General features: G+C 47.4%; 1 protein-coding gene across 2 annotated transcripts in view; it reads right to left on the bottom strand.

The window, feature by feature from the left end:
• KIRREL3 (kirre like nephrin family adhesion molecule 3) overlaps positions 1-18,102 on the bottom strand; it is a 694,039-nt gene extending 675,937 nt beyond the window's left edge. For both annotated transcript variants that reach the window (XM_004379337.1, XM_004379338.2), the window contains exon 1: positions 17,670-18,102. In XM_004379337.1, the coding sequence (XP_004379394.1) occupies positions 17,670-17,724 (55 nt within the window). In that variant the 5' untranslated portion in view covers positions 17,725-18,102. The remainder of the gene's footprint in view (positions 1-17,669) is intronic.
• Between the last annotated feature and the right edge of the window lie 548 nt (positions 18,103-18,650).

Genomic DNA, 18,650 nt, shown 5'->3' with positions numbered 1-18,650 from the left:
ATAAAAAACGAGATGGGTGATATCACAACAGACCCAACTGAAATTAAAAGAATCATAACAGAATACTATGAAAAATTGTACTGTAACAAATTTGAAAACCTAGAGGAAATGGACAAATTTCTAGAAACACATTACCTACCTAAACCAACATAAACAGAGGGAGAACAACTAAATAAACCTATATATAACAAAAGAAGAGATTGGAAAGGTAATTTTAAAACTCTCAACAACAACAAAAAAACCCTGGCCCTGATGGTTTCACTGGAGAATTCTACCAAACTTTCAGAGAAGAGTTAACACCATCACTACTAAAGGTATTTCAGAGCATAGAAAAGGATAAAATACTTTCAAACTCATTCTACGAAGTCAGCATTAACCCTGATACCAAAACCAGGTAAAAACATCATAAAAAAAGAAAATTACAGACCAACATCCCTCATGAACATAGACACAAAAATCCTCAACAAAATTCTAGCCAATAGAATTCAACAACATATCAAAAAAGTAATCCACCATGACCACGTGGGATTCATTCTAGGGATGCAGGGATTGTTTTTCAACATTAGAAAAACAATCAGTGTAACCCATCACATAAATAAAACAAAAGACAAGAACCACATGATCTTATTCATCGATGCAGAAAAGGCATTTGACAAAGTCCAACACTCACTCATGATAAAAACCCTCAGGAAAATAGGAATAGAAGGGATATTCCTCAACATAATAAAGGGCATTTATACAAAGCCAACAGTGATCATCATCCTAAATGGAGAGGGTCTGAAAGAATTCCCCTTGAGAATGGGAACCAGACAAGGATGCCCTTTATTACCACTATTACTCAACCTTGTGCTGGGGGTCCTAGCCAGTGCAATTAGGCTAGAAAAAGAAATAAAGGGCATCCAAATTGGTGGAGAAGAAGTAAAAGTATCTCTATTTGCAGATGGTACGATCTTATACACAGAAAGCCCCAAAGAATCCACAAGAAAACTACTGGAACTAATAGAAGACTTCAGCAAAGTGTCAGGGTACAAGATAAACATAAAAAATTAGTTGGATTCCTCTACACCAACAAAGAGTTCTTCGAAGAGGAAATCACCAAATCAATACCATTTACAATAGCTCACAAGAAGATAAAATACTTAGGAATAAATCTAACCAGAGACATAAAAGACCTATACAATGAAAACTACAAGACACTACTGCAAGAAACCAAAAGAGACCACACAAGTCAAAAAACATACCTTGCTCACGGAAAGGAAGACTCAACACTGTGAAAATATCAATTCTACCCAAAGCGATCGACAGATACAATGCAATCCCGATCCAAATTCCACCAGCATTTTTTAAGGAGATGGAGAAACAAATCACCAACTTCATATGGAAAGGGAAGAGGCCCTGGATAAGTAAATCATTACTGAAGAACAAAGTAGGAGGCCTCACACTACTTGATTTTAGAATCTATTATACTGCCACAGTAGTCAAAACAGCCTGGTACTGGTACAACAACAGATATATAGACCAATAGAACAGAATTGAGAATCCAAACATAAATTCATCCATCTATGAGCAGCTGATATTTGACAAAGGCCCAAAGTCCATTAATTGGAGAAAAGATAGTCTCTTTAACAAATGGTGCTGGCATAACTGGATATCCATCTGCAAAAAACTGAAAACAAGACCCATACCTCACACCATGCACAAAAACTAACTCAAAATGGATCAAAGACCTAAATACAAAATTGAAAACAGTAAAGATCATGGAAGAAAAAATAGGGACAATGCTAGGAATCCTAATACATGGCATCAACAGAATACAAACCGTAAGTAACAATGCACAAACACTAGAAGAGAGACTAGATACCTGGGAGGATCTAAAAATCAAACACTAATGCTCCTCAAAAGACTTCACCAAAAGAGTAAAAAGACAACCTACAGACTGGGAAAAAAAATTCTGGCTATGACAAATCTGATCAGCATCTAATCTCTAAAATCTACAAGATACTGCAAAACCTCAGTCACAAAAAGACAAATAACCCAATTAAAAAATGGGCAAAGGATATGAACAGGTACTTCACCAAAGAAAACATTCAGGTGGCTACTAGATACATGAGGAAATGCTCACAATCATTAGCCATTGGAGAACTGTCAATCAAAACTACAATGAGATACCATCTAACCCAACAAGGCTACTATCAATGCAAAAAACACAAAATAATAAATGTTGGGGAGGTTGTGGAGAGACTGGAACACTTATACACTGCTGACGGGAATGTAAAATGATATAATCACTTTGGAAATCGATTTGGCACTTCCTTAAAAAGCTAGAAATAGAAGTACCACACGATCCAGAAATCTCACTCCTGGGAATATATCCTAGAGAAATAAGAGCCGTCACACAAATAGATACATGCACACTCATGTTCACTGCAGCACTGTTCACAATAGTAAAAAGATGGAAACAACCTAGGTGCCCATCAGTGGATGAATGGATAAACAAATTATGGTATATTCACACAATGGAATACTATGCAACGATAAAGAACAACGATGAATCCATGAAACATCTCATAACATGGATGAATCTGGAAAGCATTATGCTGAGTGAAATTAGTCAGTCGCAAAAGGACAAATATTGTATGAGACCACTATTATAAAAACTCAAGAAAAGGTTTAAACACAGAAGAAAACATTCTTTGATGGTTACGAGGGTGGGGAGGGAGGGAGAAGGGTATTCCCTAACAAAATATTAGACAAGAATTATCTTAAGTGAAGGGAAGGACAGCACACACTACAGGGGAAGTCAGCACAACTGGACTAAACCAAAGCTAATAAGTTTTCTGAATACAACCAAACACTCTGAGGGACAGAGTAGCAGGGGCGGGGGACCATGATTTCAGGGGACATCTAGCTCAACTGGCATAACAAAGTTTATTAAGAAAATGTTCTGCATCCCATTTTGGTGAGTGGTGCCTGGGGTCTTAAAAGCTAGCGAGTGGCCATCTAAGATGCATCAACTGCTCTCAACCCATCTAGAGCAAAGGAAAATGAAGAACAGCAAAGCCACATGGAAAATATTAGCCCAGAGACAGAAAGAGCCACATAAACCAGAGACTTGATCAGCCTGAGACCAGAAGAACTAGATGGTGCCCGGCTACCAACAATGACGACCCTGACAGGGAACATAACAGAGAGTCCCTGATGGAGCAGGAGAAAAGTGGGGTGCAGAACTCAAATTCTAGTAAAAAAGACCAGACTTAATGGTCTGACTCACAGACTTAGAGGGACCCCGGAAGACATGGCCCCTGGAGTCTCTGTTAGCCCAGAACTGAAACTATTCCTGAAGCCAACTCTTCAGAAATAGATTAGACTGGACTATAAGACATAAAATGATACTCGTGAAGAGTGTGCTTCTTAGCTCATGTACATACATGAGACTAAATGGGCAGCTGCTGTCAGAGGTGAGATGAGAAGGTAGAGAGGGTCAGGAGCTGGTGGAATGGACACGGGAAATCCGGGGTGGAAAGGAGGAGTGTGCTGTCACAGAATGGGGAGAGCAACTAGGGTCACATAACAATGTGTGCATAAATTTTTATATGAGAAACTAACTTAAACTGTAAATTTTTTCACTTAAAGCACAACAAAACAAACTAACAAACAAAAATAGAGCAGATATCTTTTTATTTTCCTTAGCATAAATTCAGCGGTCCAGATCCTAGAAGATCCATGGTGGTCTAAGAGGGAAATGTAGTTTCTATTATAACTAGCAGAAGAAGAGGAGAGGAGAGTAAAACGTTTTTCTGGATGGTATTTCTTGGTTCGTTCCAGCTTCAGAATTCAGTTTTTTCCACCTATAAAATATGGATTTCTATCCATGAACACCACTGCCCTAGTCTGATGAAGAGAAAAGGCAAAGCAAAGCTCAGGCCCAGGAAAAGGGGCGCCGTGTGGATTTGGAGCCTTGGCAACAGCTGACAATGCACGGCTTATCTGATAGGTGCGCTCCACAGAAAGGCTCAGGTTGTGGAATATAAAGAAGGGGTTTTATGTCTTCCACGCAGAGATCTTTCCGCCTCATCTTCCTCCTCTTTCTCCCTCTGATTAATCTAACGGGGCTTTGAAAACTTCAAAGAATTTTCATGGCTTGCTAGTTTATCCGAAGTGTCTGTCTTAAACCAATATTAGGATTTGAAGCACAGCCTAGGTAGACACATGCCACCTTCTGAAATGGTTTCTGACACAAGGGAAAATGGACCTGCTGGAGCCAAAGCGAGGGGACCCGGAAGCTGAGCTGCACTCTGACCGCCATATAGCAAGAGCCTTTTTTATTTCTCACTAACGACCATTATTAATCATGTCGGAACCACAGTCTCCTGACATTTTCACTATTCTGGACTTGATAAAAAGGAAGGTTCTGATGTCCTGGAATGCCTTTTTACGTAGAGTATCTCCTTGCTTACAGCACGCAGCTAACACCAGGGTAACCTCTCCCTAAGCAGAATGAGGTTTCACATTTTTTTTTTTTTAATCTGCTGAAGGAAAGCTAGGTGGGGATGGATTCTCACTAAGAAATCAGCATTTGGCTTTCAAAATGCTCAGCTAAATGGAGCTGCACGTGGAGACAGAGAGCAGCCATCTCCAGGTGGCCGAGCTCTCACGTTCGTACTCAGCTTCTATATCGGTGGAGATGCTGCCTTCCATCTGCATCAGCTCTTCGTCCCAAACCTCCACGTTATGGAGGAGGAGAGCTCAGGCCAGGCCAAGCTAGGGGATTCTGTGGCTGGCTGATAGCCTCATGGCTGACTAGGCACAGGTGTGACCCCAATTCTTCCTAAAGGGACGAGGCAGCGAGGGCTTCATGTCTGCACACGGGTGTTTGATTTGGTTCTACCATGTACCGACTACCAGTCATGGACCTTGGGCAAGTTACTGAATCTGAGGAGCCTCAGAATTTTTCACAGCTTAATGGGTGAGCGCTGGTGGTGAAGAGGTTAAGTACTAGGCTGCTAACCGAAAGGCTGGTGGTTTGAACCCACCAGCCACTCTGAGGGATGTGGCAGTCGGCTTCTGTAAAAATTTACAGCCTTGGAAACCCTATGGGGTAGTTCTGCTCTGTCCTATAGGGTCACTATGAGTTGGAATTGACTCAAGGGCACCCAACAACAATGACAAATGGGTAGAGCAATCCCTACTTGACAAGGTTGCTATAAGGGTGAAATAAGGGGATGAGTATAAAGCCTGGAGTCCCTGAGTCGTGCAAATGGTTAAAAAGTTAACTAAAGTTGGCAGTTTGAGTCCACCCAGAGATGCCTTGGAAGAAAGGCCTGGTGAACTACGTCTGAAAAATCAGTCATTGAAAACCCTATGGAGCACAGTTCTACTCTGACACATCTGGGGTCTCCATGAGTTGGAACCGACTCAATGGTAACGGTTTTTTGTTTGCTTGTTTTGTGTTTATGAAGCCCAGCAAAGGACCCGGCCACTGGCCGCTATAAAACCTCCATGGCTGGTCCCAATTCAGCAACCACAAAGCTCCCGCAGAGAGAGAAATACCACGAGGGCCGCATCCTGAGACCCAGGGACAGATTAACCAGTAAGCACGGTATGGGCACCGGCTTGCATTGAGCAAGGTAGGCACGGGCTTCATTGTATTTACTTGCTAATCTGTGGCGAGCAATTTCACGTGGGTTTCCCCACATCCGTGACATGGCGGGGGACAGGGGAAACTGTGCACTGCACACGGGTGACAGGCCACAGTCGGGCCGCGGTACCTTGCTTATTGGGCAATCAGGCCCTGCTGAGACTATTCCAGATTTCGATTCTTTTCCATCCTCCTCCTCCCTCCACCCCAGCTTTCCATTAGGGATCCCCAAGCACTAGTGAAGACCTTGCTTATGAAGGGAAAAGTGGGATCAGATATCCCCATCAGGGGGCCAGGAAGGCAGCAAGGTCAAGATGGCATAACATCTTTAATTGTGGGCGGAGCTCAGTCCCTATTAATTTCAGCAAATTCTCACACTCTGCAGCCAGAGCACTACACTGCATAAAATCTGCAGGTTGCAGTAAGGCTTTGCAAACCTTACACAAAAAGTTTTCTTCTCTGCCGTGAGAAGCTCCAGCAGTCACCTGCCACTTTCCAGAGGAACTATCTGTAGAATGGACGGAGCATCCTCCCTACCTTCGCCCACCTCCACGTCCCGGCCCCCGCAGACAGGCTGTGAGGATGCATGGGGGCAGGTGGCAGCTCCCCTCCCTCTGGAGGAAACAGCAAGAAAAGACAAGACTCTGATGGTGAATCAGGCATGGGCGGCTGCTCGGCTTGAGCAAACCTCACCTAAAACCCCACTGGCAACCAGAATCAAGTGGAAAGTCTCATCATGCTCAATGACTTCAGGCAGCATAAAGGGCCAGCTCTCCCAGCCACTCCAGCCACCCAGACAAGCCAAGGACGAGGACCCTGAAACACTGTCTTCCTCCTTCCCTCACCGATTTTCCTCTGCCTTAGCGTATGCTGCACAGGGACCAACCCATGGGGTCTTAGTTACATCCTTGGAGATACAGGATGGCGATCTATTTCTGAAAACTCAGCCACTGAAACCCCGATGGAGCACAGTTCTACTTAGACACACTTGGGTCACCAGAGTTGACTCAGCAGCAACCAGGTTTTTTACTGAGCTCTTGGGGCCCCCGGGGCTTGTCCTCCTCCTCCCCTCCCGCAGAGCGCTGGCACACTTCCAGCGCCTGGCCATCGGGATCTGGCTACCGGGCCTGGAAAGACGCCCTTTCGGACAAGCAGCCACCACTCATGGGGATCTTCTTCCAGGTGCCTGTTTCAGTCCAGAGGTGAGAACAGCATAGCGCCTCCACAGTTGGCCCAGGAGATCAGGAACAATGAAGACTTATTTTAGCAACTGTTTGTTTTGCTTTTTACGAGTGTGAGGGGAACAGCGGCAGAAATATTGGCTCCCAGATCATTAAAGGGTGGACACCTGGGAGGGGGCAGTGGCCCCGGCTCGGCTCGGGGTAGGTTGGCTGGGGAGAAGTGGAGGGCCCCTCACTGCCAGCCTCCCTTCGTGGGAGGCTAGCACATTCATCACCCATCCGGAGAGGAGAAGCATCCCCACAGGGAGACCCTGCAGCAGGGAGGATCCCTCTCACACCCGCTTTGCATAGCTCTCTCAAAGCCCTTTAGTATTTGTAATTGTCCCCACCTACCTCCTGCCACTCTCCCTAGGTATTCCCTTTAATATTCTGCCCTAACTTCCAGCAGAAACAACCTAGCCTTCTGGGGGCACGGCTGCCATCTGAAACATTGCCCACACCACCCAGACCCAGGAGGATGAGGATCCACCTCGGCCTCCTTCCTTCTGCTCCCTCAGCCCCATGCTCAGGTTCCCAGCCGAGGTGTCCCAGGAGAGAAGGACCCAGGCACCCCAACTGCAAGAGCCCCACTCTAGTATTCCTGATTTTGCTCTGAGCTCTCTCCAGGACTTTGCAAGCGCTGCTGCTGCCACCATCAGGCTGACTGAGGAACTACAGCGCTCACCTGGTTTAACATCCCAAATCATTTTGCCAGCTCCTTGCGCGGCCAAGGAGAGGACAGGTCCTCTCTCTGTAGTTCCCTGTCACACAGGTGCAACATCCTGTGTAAGAAAAAAGCTCCAGAGGCCAGCCCACCGAGGAAGGGAGCTCTCAGTGAGCATGGGGTAGAACTCAGCGTACACACGAGGAGGCCGGGAAAAGCACAGGTCCCAGGGTACAAAGAACAAAGCCATCGGGATTAATGGCAGTGCAGTGGGTTCAAGATGTGGCAGTCAGCTTCCATAAAGATTTATGCCTTGGAAACCCTATGGGGGCAGTTCTACCCTGTCCTGTAGGGTCGCTATGTGTCAGAGTCAACTCGAAGGCAGTGGCTCTGTTTCTCTCTCTTTGCCAGGACAGCAGTGAGGCAGGGGAGGGCGGGAGCCGCTTCTTGTGTGGCAACCCCCACTCGTATCCAGGACAGAGCTCTAAGTGCCTGCTCCATGAATCCCTGCATAACAAGCCAACCTGGCCCCAGTGTTGCTCTGAAGCTTCATAGCTCCCAGCATTTCCAAGGGTGACAGGTGGACTCTCACACTTCTCCAGAGTGGAGTCACCTGTGACATCTGCAGGTGATTGACAGAAACAGGAGCTGACGTGCATCCGAGAACAGAAGACCCGATTGTTTCTTGCTGAGACCGAGGAGTAGGTGGTTTGCCAGAGGAGGTTTCTCTGGCGTTGTCCCTGGTGACCCAACGGGCATCATGGCCTCACCCAAAGAGGAAGGACCTCATACAGGGCAAGCCGGAACTTCACATGGGTGGGGCTCCTTCCTCTGCCTCCCTCCAGGTCCCCTGTGTGTCTGCACGTGGTGCTGGCAGAAGCTCTCGTCCTTTCCTCCCCTCCTTTCACTATTCATGGCATGTCATTCCAAAATTTCAACATTTATTCACAGTCCTCTTTGTGCCGAATAGTGTGCCAGGCACCAGGGGGATAAAAGATATGGAGATTTTAATCAACTAACTAGGAGAAGAAAAGTCCCTCGCCTTTCTTTCTTTCTTTCTGCCTCTCTCTTTCTTTTTCTTTTTTTTGTTAGAACAGCCACAAAAGCAGCTACTTAAGCAGCATCTCCCTGATTACTATTCGTAACTCAAAAGGCTGGCCTGCCATTTCCCAGGACAGGAGCGGACTGGCAACCTTGTGCCCTGGAGGTAAAGCTGAATGTCTGAAAGATGAAGGAAGCAACTTAGAAAGAGTTTGAAATCAAAAAGAAGTCGGGCTACAATGGCTGATCCCTGTTCAAATGTCAGTGCTGGGACTCACTGCCATGCCCCCCAAATTTTCACAAGGAATCCCTAAAGCCCTTTTCTATGTCTAGACACTGAGAATTCCCCCAAATTATAAGAAAATGACTTCTGCACAGCTTAGGATCTTTTCATGTATTTTTCTGTGCTGATGATTCAGAGCAGCTGGTCTACCAACATCTTGAGAGGCATCAAGGCATACTAAAAAGTGAACTGGATTTGGAGTGACTTTGGTCAAGCAATGTAACTTCTCTGATGATATGAATATGACAATGGTGATATCCATCTCTTATGGCTATTGGGGTGATGAAATGAGGTAGTGTTTGTTAAAGGCACCTTGCAAATTGTGAAGTTCTCTACAAATGTTAATTATCATCACAAGAATCATGACAATATAATTACTGCCTCCGCTACTACCACCAACAAGAACCAAAAGAATTTGCCACGTACCTACATGTGCTAGACAAAGAGATCTAGGATACATCATCTCCATTGTTGCTAATACAGAATATTCACAGAGTCTTAGAGTTGGAGAGGCTTTGGATAGCATCTCGTCTGCTTTCTAACCCACTACATCCCTTATGACCCAATTCCACTCCTAATCTGAGCACTTTTTCAGAAATGTGTGACTGTTCGTGGACAGTCTTGGAAAATGTCACTGTCTATTTCTTGCAAGACAATTGAGGTTTCTGCTTTGCCGTTGACCTGACCTGCCAGCCCACCTCCCTCAATTCCTGAGAGGAATGCTCTGGAGTGTGGGACATAGAGGTCGATTTGACAACGTTGTCTACTCTTGAATGAAAGGCGAGCTGGTGCTGAAGACTTGTAAAACACTTCTAACATCTTCCGGGAAGAATCACTTGGCTTGTAACCTGGTTTCCCCCCAAAGCTTAGTTTCCTCTTGAGAACGGGGAAAAATAATCAGCAAAATGGCCCCAGGTATCTCTTGTCACTTCCTGCCTGTCCTTCTCTCCCCTCTGGTTTATCATTAGTCTTCAACGTTAAGCTGCCTCCCTCTCTGGCTAGGCTTCAAAGAGCCCAGGAACTGGCAAATCCATTCCTCAATGCATTCCCTTCGCCTAACAGTCCAGTAAAGAGCCTTGGTGGTGCAAACGGTTAAGCGCTCAGCTGCTCACTGAAAGGTTAGCAGTTCAAACTCACCCTGTGGCTCCATGACAGAAAGACCTGTAGATTTGCTTCTATCGAGATTACAGGCAAGAAAATCCTCTGTGGCAGTTCTGCTCTGTCACATGGGGTCACTATGAGTTGAAAAGGACTCAGTAGCACTTACCAACAACAGTCTGGTGCTTACTGAGCAATCCCTACCTCTCCATGCTCCATTTTCCCTTTCATACTCTTTGTCCAACACATCACCCCTAAGCATATGTTTACCTATTCTCCTTCGCTGCCTCCCCTCTGGGACGCAGGACCAACCCTAAGGTCAGCGCCCCCATACTTATTCTCTTGCCTACCTTCCCGTGCCTTATATAACAGCTCTGAAGGAAGGTGAGCTGGAAGGAACCAGTATATTTCCATTCTATTCTACTTTTTTTTTTTAACTCCCTGAGAAACACAGGGAACACCAAGAAGAATAACGTTTTGCTCCCCCCTTTTTTATTCATGGAATGCATGCTAGAAAGAGAACACAGACCCATAAACTACTAACAATGTTTCTAAATTACAGACTTCATCATGTCAATCCATCCTCAAAATACTCAGCATGGTGTTCACGACCTTTCCCTTCCCTTCCACCCGGCTCCTCTCCCCCTTCCTTCAGCCCCTAACGTTCTAGCCACCCAGACTACCCATTGCTTCCAATCATATCACATTCTGTTCTGCCTTCTTGCCTTTGCACGCACTCTAAGCTGCACCCTGGAACACTCTTCTCCTGCTTGATCTGGAGAACTCTCAGCAGCCTCTAAAATCAAGCACACATGTCCCCTCTCTGTGAAACCTTTCCTGGTGCCCTTGCCGTCCCAGCTGCCCTCAGAACACTTGGCAGATCTGCGCCCATCCATTGTCACCAGCAGCTGAAACGTCTGCTCCCTGACCAGACTCTGAGCTCCCTGGAGGCAGAAATATGGTCTTAGTCATCTTCGCATAAAAAGAACCTGATGCAGTGCCTACCACATAGGAGGTCCACAGTGAGTGCAGGCCATGCGTCAGGGCTGAGCTATGGGGTCATAAAATGCTTCAGTGAGCAAAAAGGAACGGGGTCATAAACCTGCCCCCCTCCAGAACCCAGACCACACGGAGCCCCTGGGGGAACACCGAGGGATGTTGAAGGCCCTCTTTGTCATTGCCGCATCTCCCAGCATCAGGTGACGTCAAGATCCATCCTCCAGGCCTAAGTCAGAAAGAAGCTGTACTTACAGACAACTCCGCACAACAGCTATCCCGTGAATACAGGCAAGTCATTCCCTCTTAGGTAATCAGCCCGTTTTCATACTGACGGCCGTTTACCACTGAGGTTTTAGTTTCCATTATCCGAAAAATGGCCTCGAGTAAATCTACTTCACTTTGCCTATAAGCCACCTGACTGAGGATGAGCGTGTGAGGTCACTTCCCGTTTGAGGAAAATGACCCACCTGTTCTAATTTCAGCTTCGCTCCGCTTCAGCAGGAGGTGGTATGAGCGCCTGGGCGTATGTGTAGCATGAACTCAGGGAGGAGAGTAGGCCTGAAGAAGGCAGGAGGTAAGGCTCCTTCCCTGCCAGAAGAAACCCCTCCCCTGGTTCCCAGGCATGGCGGAAGGGGTCTGCTTCCGGCTGCTTACTTTATTTCCAGGAAGAGGGTGGGCAAGTGCCCACCTCCCACTCCCCATGCCATAGCCAGGGCTGCAACAGATAACCACAAGAAGCAGGATTCACTGGGGCTAGGAGCCCTGGTGGGGCAGTGGTTACGAGCTCAGCTGCTAAGCAGAAGGTTGGCAATTCGAATCCACCAGCCGCTCCTTGGAAACCCCGTGGGGCAGTTCTACTCTGTCCTATAGGGTCGTTATGAGTCGGAATCAGCTCAACAGAGATGGGTTTTTTGGGTCACTATTTCAATGGCTTTAACTTGTGTACCCAGGGAAAGCTGACATTTGTTTAATCCTCATAATGGTGTTAACTGTGTGCTCACTGGAACGTTGTATGCTTATGGAAGACATTTGTTTCCAAGCAGCTTATGCTAATTGCAGTGGTATAAAAGAAACACTTATCCAATATTGACATTTACTGACTTCTAGGAGTATATAGCCAGAATACTCATTTTTATCATTGAGACAGAAGGAAAAAAAACCACAGTGTTTGATCCTTAGCTCCTTCAGTGGGTTAGAGACAGAAAGCTAACGAAAATTAATGTGACATATGTTTGAGGGGTGGGGGTGACAGGGCAAAGGTCCCAGCCTTCTCGTGATCCTCACTCTGGGGCAACAGTGTAGGTGATGAGAGGGGTGGAAAGCGGAAGCCCTTCCACACTCAATATAATAAAGCAGAAAACAGGAATGTGAGTCCCTGTGTGAGCCTGAGAGAAGTATTTCAGTGATGTGTTGGTGTCTATATTCTTACTTGATGCACACACCTAGCTGGGTAAACTCTGGTTTCCCCTTGGGAAAAGAAAATGACAGGCAATGACATATGGAATAGTACGATGTCTCAGTGTAATAGGGTCTCTGCATCAGTCCCTTAACTGGAAACAAAATCCCGTTTATTTGGACGACAGGGCGAAGCAGTGACAACATAGCACAGGGTCCTGGCTGCCTTTGCTCCTCATGCTCTTGTGGAAAGCAGTAACTTGAGATGAAGCCTGAGGACACAGACGTCCCCCGAGCAGCAGCTCCACTTAGACACCGCTCCATGAGTGCTGGGGTGTCCACTGGCCTTGAAGGAAGACCGGGTTCCAATCCCTCTCCTGCAAGAACCCCTGTCAAAGTCAGCATCACTGCAGTGGTTAGAGTTCAAATGTTGATTCCAGCATGCTTAGGACCTTACTGACATTCTCTGCTGTTGAATTAGAATATCCCTGTTCCAGGTCCTGCCCAGGATGAGTTCAGTGCCTCTCTGCTTCTTGACTGACTCTGGTTAAAGATGGCTCCATTAGCTTTTCACCTACACATCCTCAGATCTAAGTTATCTCAATATCCTACAAGGATGAGGGCTGTGCCCGAAAAACGAGGCCCATCCCGCCCCCCTCGCCCTTTACATCCAGACCTTGAAATGCACGCCTTTGGTCCTCCCGCCCCCTCCATCACAGGCAATTTTCTTCCTCTCATTCGTGTTTCCAAAACAGTTTATCTTTTTATCTCCTTGGAAGAAAAGTCCTCGGCAAACCTAAGGTATCATTAGTATTGTTATTATTTTGCTGTTGAAATCTCTTGAATTCCCTCTGGATTATTCATGTGCCTTTTTGAGTCTGCAAAATAATGCTGCCTAAGTCACCCCCACTGGGCTGAACAAAAAAGAGAAATTGCATCTTCAGGCCTAATTCCCTGTTCCACCCCGTCTCCTGCTGGCCCTGGCTTCCGCCAGCACAGGCACACACCAGGCAGGGCTCTCTCTGGTCCCATGCCTGGCTCACGGCTGCCATGTTCTGAGCAAGATCCTCCTCTGCACACCCAAGGGGGGCCCCCATGGTGTCCTTTAAGTGCCAGGTGCAGGCATGGACCCCACCCCTCACCCCACTTCCTGCTGAGGAATTTCTTTTCCATCCTCAATTAATCAGGCTGGCAACTGAGACATCCCTGCTGGGCACAGACACGGCCACCCCCACAGACATGTCCCAGTTCCCTTCACCTGAAGATTTGTTAATAAGTGGACCCATACCCTTGGTATTAACCTTTCAGGACGAAAGAAATGATTTTTCTTCCTCTAGACAAGACGTCATACCAGGCAGGGTGCTCGCAGGGGTAGAATCACATGTATTACTTGCCTCGAGTTTTGAGACATGACCTTTCTGGGTAAGAATACATGTTTCCAAAGTTGCTGTTCCCTCCCAATTTCCTTGTCTAACGCCTTCTCAGCCTGTACCCCCTACTATGTGCTCCATTCTTCTGGATGACTCTGATGAGCTGGTCCTATCTTCTGATGTCCCCCCACCCCACGGGGGCTCCTGGCAAGCTAATGCCTCCTACAGTTGCATCTCCTCCCTGCTTCCATCATCCTCATAGATCCCCTCCTTCACCCTGACCAGCTCTATCCACTCACTGTCCACATTTCCCTTCTGCGTACTTGAAGCTCTTCTATTCCCTTGCAGAGTCATATCTCCATAAACCCCTGCCCTACTAACAACGGTCATTGACAGCTCCCTCCTTTTGTGTGTTTCCTGCCGGCAAGTAAGGAGAGTAAGCGGGTCATTTAATTTTTCCCAAAAGGGAGATGACACTCCAGCTTAGCCAACAACTCAGGGATTCCATGGGCAGGTAAATACAAGTTTTCCCTTTCACCCCACGTGTTCAGAGCAGCATGGTGCACATGTAAACCCAACAAGACATCTGACACCAGAGAGCGGGGGGAGGTGATCCTTTTTTAAGAGCATCTGAGGTAGAAGGCACCAAGTTCGTACTGCTTCATACTCCCTAAAGTGTTCAGAACTCGAGATCTGATGGGAAGCAAGAAGCCTTCAGTCCTGCTAAGACATTCTTCCTCCAAAGCTACGTTGGCTGGGCGTGTGCAAGTGGGGTGAGATGGGGTTTGAAGATAAAGGAGCATACAGTCGTGGGTGAACTGAAATGATGAAGGGAAAAAAATCCAGCAAGTTCTAAGTTTATGGATGACAAGAGAATCCATTCTCTCTCACCCAGGGGCAGAACATGCCTCTTCTCTGCAGGAGGCAAATTGTGCTGTGACATTATCCCTTGCCACTGTACAAAGCACCGCCGTCCTGACAGCTGAGGGAAGAGGCACCCCCAGTAAGAAAGAAACCCACAAACACAGCACACGCTGGCAGCTCTCCACTGCCTTGTGGGAGCCAGGCTCGGGGACACCCACAGGGGCGGAAACAGAGGAATGCCATTTAGTCTTAAGCAAGATAAATACGTGACCTGAAACTACAGTCAAAGCCCCAACTTTCAAAGAACATGGATACAGTGTATTAGGGACACTAAATAGACCTTAATTTCTTTTCTCTAAAGGGTTGGGGGGAAAAGTAGGTGAAAACAAACATTTGACAAATTAGGAAAGAAAGGATGATTGAAAGGGACTTCGATCGTTGACTTAAACTGTGTTCTAGTGAAGTGTTCACAGCATTGTTCGGAGCACTCCTGCATGAGTGCCAAGACAGAAAACCAGGAGCAGGATGCATGAGCATTGTGTTCCCAGAAACTCCAACGTGCCACGCAGGCTCCCACTGGGAGACGGTGTTAGACAGCAGATGGATTTGTCACCTGAGCACCAGGTAAGGTCCTAAACAGGCCCCTGAACATTTGTTTTCCCCTGAGTGCAGGGCACCCCTGAGTCTCTGCACACTTCCATGGAAAAGCATCCCAGGAGGAATAACGTGCAAGAGGTAGGGGTCAGACTGTGGGGGATGTGAGGTGGGAGACGGGTCAGAGTGGGTGCCATCTAGGGTCATCTGGGCTTGTCTTTGGGCCTTGTTGAGAATGTGTAAGCTCCATCCAATAATTTGGTAAATACAAGACAGTAGGCAGGTGTGGGGTACAGTATACACACTAAGCATGTAAGTCAAGAGGGTCAAATAGAGTCTTCTGGAAAATCTGCAATACTGAAAACAACATCCATGCTGAAATTAATGTCCACAAATCAAGTCAAAAGATAGCACAGCCATGAAGTCCACAGAACATGGTCCCACTTGACCGTTAATTCCTGTAGGCAGACAGCGTGCTTTCAAGGCACCACCAATGACCAGCCAGGGAGGTGATTCTGACTGGCCAAGTCCTCTGTGGTTTAATAAGCTTGCTTGAGACCCGCCCTGGAGCTCCCTGGACTACACAGTTACCATTTGGTAGGGTGGGCATCTCTGGCCATGCTCAGGGTACACAGGAATAACAGGGAACTATGAATTACATGATGCTGTGGTTTCTTCCGGGTGCCCCCAGGGCTAAGGGTAAATGAAACAAAGCATGTAACCTCCACAGGTAAATATTTAAAGATTCATACGAGGCAGTCAAAGAATAGCTCTGTACTAAGAAATGGGTCATCAAAGTAGAAGGTGCACACAGTAATGACTCAGACAGCTTCTTATGCCCATCAGAAAAGAAGCATGGACTGAGCTTCTAAAGACACAGAAGACTGATTAAAAAGTGCACTGGCCCCATGTAAATGGGGAAGCTGGTTGGAATGTAATGCCCTTCTAGTTTCAGCCATTCTGCAGGCAACCTCCTGAAGAACAGGAGTGAGTGTGTTTATGTGCGCCCATGAGCTCGCATGCACGCATCCCAGAAAGAGAGCAAGCTCACAAAATGGTAATATAACTGAACCTGTTTCTATGCCAGTATTCTGAGATAGTTCTTATTCATTCAGCCTGAAAACTCTGGGGAAGGCAATTTATCTTCCAGCTGCTGTAAGGAGCCCCAGTGAGGTACACACAGCCACATGAATGCATGAGTGTGTGTGTATATGTTTGCGTGTGTGTGTGCGCGCACGCGCACACACATTATGATGATGCTATATACAGGCATGGGCATCCACATACTCATACCCTGGGGCTTACTCAGGATGGTCTTAAGCAAAGTTTGAACTGCATGGATGAGGGGGGAATGTGCAATGACCACAAGTAGCAGTGGAAGAGCTGGGGAAGGAGGCACTGTTTTTTTGTTTATATTTGGCTTCTCCCTGATGAGGGAAGAAAGAGAGGCATGCTGTTTGCTTGCAAAGCCAGCCACCCATGGAGGTACTCTGCTTTCTCGAAAACTTTTCCCCTTCATTTAATCAACAGATGGACATGCTCTGTTGTGGATTTTTTTTCTGAGAGAGCTATGCCCCTCTAAGAGCTGCGCTGGCTGGCACAAATGTTGCCTCAGATGGCAGGGATGGTTCCGGCATTCCAAAACAGTGGGCAGGAACCCACTGATTTCTCCCTTCCAACTGAGTTCCACAGGTGACTCTGATGCCTTCAGCTAAATCAGCACTCACAACCCCTCTCACAATTCCCCCCCCACCACCACTCCCAGCCCCAAGGCTCTCAGTGGCCAGAAGCTGAGCGGTGGCAAAGTTCTTTTCTGAGATTCCACCAGCCTCTCAGCTCCTGCTAAGCTGAAGAAAGGAAACAATCAGTGCTAGGGAGAAATTCCATTCTTGACCCTGAATCCTGTGCTGGGTAGGACTCAGAATTCAGCCTTATTCAGAGAACTCCATTCAATTCAATGCAACTCTTTACAACCTTTTCCCGACTATTGCAAATTACCCCACAGGACACTCTGTAATTGCAGCCCCTTCTGTGCAACCTCGCACACACACCGAATACATTCGTGCAAGTCAGACCTTATTCCAGCAGAAACACCACGTAAACAAAGCTCCTCTTCCCTGCCTCCTCCTCGCGCACACCTGGGTCTGAAGAAGAGGAGGTGCCTGAAGTTCAGAGTGGCAGATCCACTTAAATACTATCTAATTAACAGACAGGCAGCATAAAGAACCGATTTGCATTGGAGAGTTTGACCTGGATGATATTGACAAGTGAGAGCAGAAACTCAGCTCCCTCCCCAAGCCCCTGCCTCCCGAAGGAAAAGAAACAGTATCATTTTGTTGCATTTTTCAAAGGAAAAGAAGCAATGCCCAGTGCCTCTCGCAGGCAGGGAGAGCGGCATCCATCAGTCCGAGTTTCCCAGCCTGCTCACATTCCCACGCTCAGCCTCCCGCGCCCTGACAGCCACCCGACTTTCTTGGCAACTCCAGCGGCGCCTGGGTCCTACCTTGGCTGAAAAGGAAGAAGCAGATGAAGAGCAGATCGAGCTGGAAAGGTTTCATTCCTCAGCGAAGCGAGGGGAAGCCGGCGGGGCAACTTGGGTTTGCAGTTTAGTTTCTCTGCCTCCCCGGCTCGCTCTCCTCCAACGCTGCGGCCGGTCCTCTCTGGCTGGCGCCGACCATCTGTCTGTCCGTGGGTCTCTCTGGGCTAGCTCGGTCTCTTTGTGCCTCCGGGTATCAGCAGCCAGCCGAGACAAGTTGCCTTCTTTCAGCCGCCTCGGGAAGCCTGGGTCGTCCGTAATGTCCCCACTCGGAGCAGCTCCATTCTCAGGCGGTCGGCATCCCAGCCACACAGCTTCCTCCGGCGGCGCTCCTCCCACTGCAAGCGGGCGGGCGGGCGAGGGAGCAGGCGACTGAGTGGCAGAAGGGCTCCTTTCACTGGGGCTGGGGCGGGGGAGAAGGAGGGGAGACCGGGCATAATTAAAGAGGAAACACTTGGAGAAAGGAAACCTATGGGACGTTGAGAATGGGGGAAAGGTTCTTTCCTTCCCCCTTTTTCTTCTAAATAGGGGGAAATTCAGGTTTTGTCACCATTATTGACCAAAAAGCATCTTTAGCAGGGAGTAGGGCTGTGACTTTTTGTCCAAAAGACGTCATTTTATTTAATGGGAGTGAAGGTAATGATGACTATATGCGTGCACATACATTAAAATATGCATGCTTCCCTCTACGCAGGGGGACGGGCACTGGACTGAGCAGGGAGAGGAGGAGGTAAGGACTTGGCCAACGGTGCAGCAGGAGACTCGGAGTTGGGAGAGAGATACGCGTGCTTTGCATTTCCGAGACTTTCCTAGGGGGGCAGGTGATAAAACCTCAACGTTTGGGCATGAGTTTGCTTTGCATTACTCCTAGAGACCAGAATGCAGGAAGTAGAGAGAAAACAAGTTGGCCTGTGACACATGCCCATTTATTATGATTATTTGAGCCTG

The sequence above is a fragment of the Trichechus manatus genome, unplaced genomic scaffold, assembly GCF_000243295.1.
Source record: "Trichechus manatus latirostris isolate Lorelei unplaced genomic scaffold, TriManLat1.0 scaffold00064, whole genome shotgun sequence".
In the NCBI taxonomy this organism is placed as follows: domain Eukaryota; kingdom Metazoa; phylum Chordata; class Mammalia; order Sirenia; family Trichechidae; genus Trichechus; species Trichechus manatus.
This window is presented reverse-complemented; position numbering and strand designations above follow the sequence as displayed.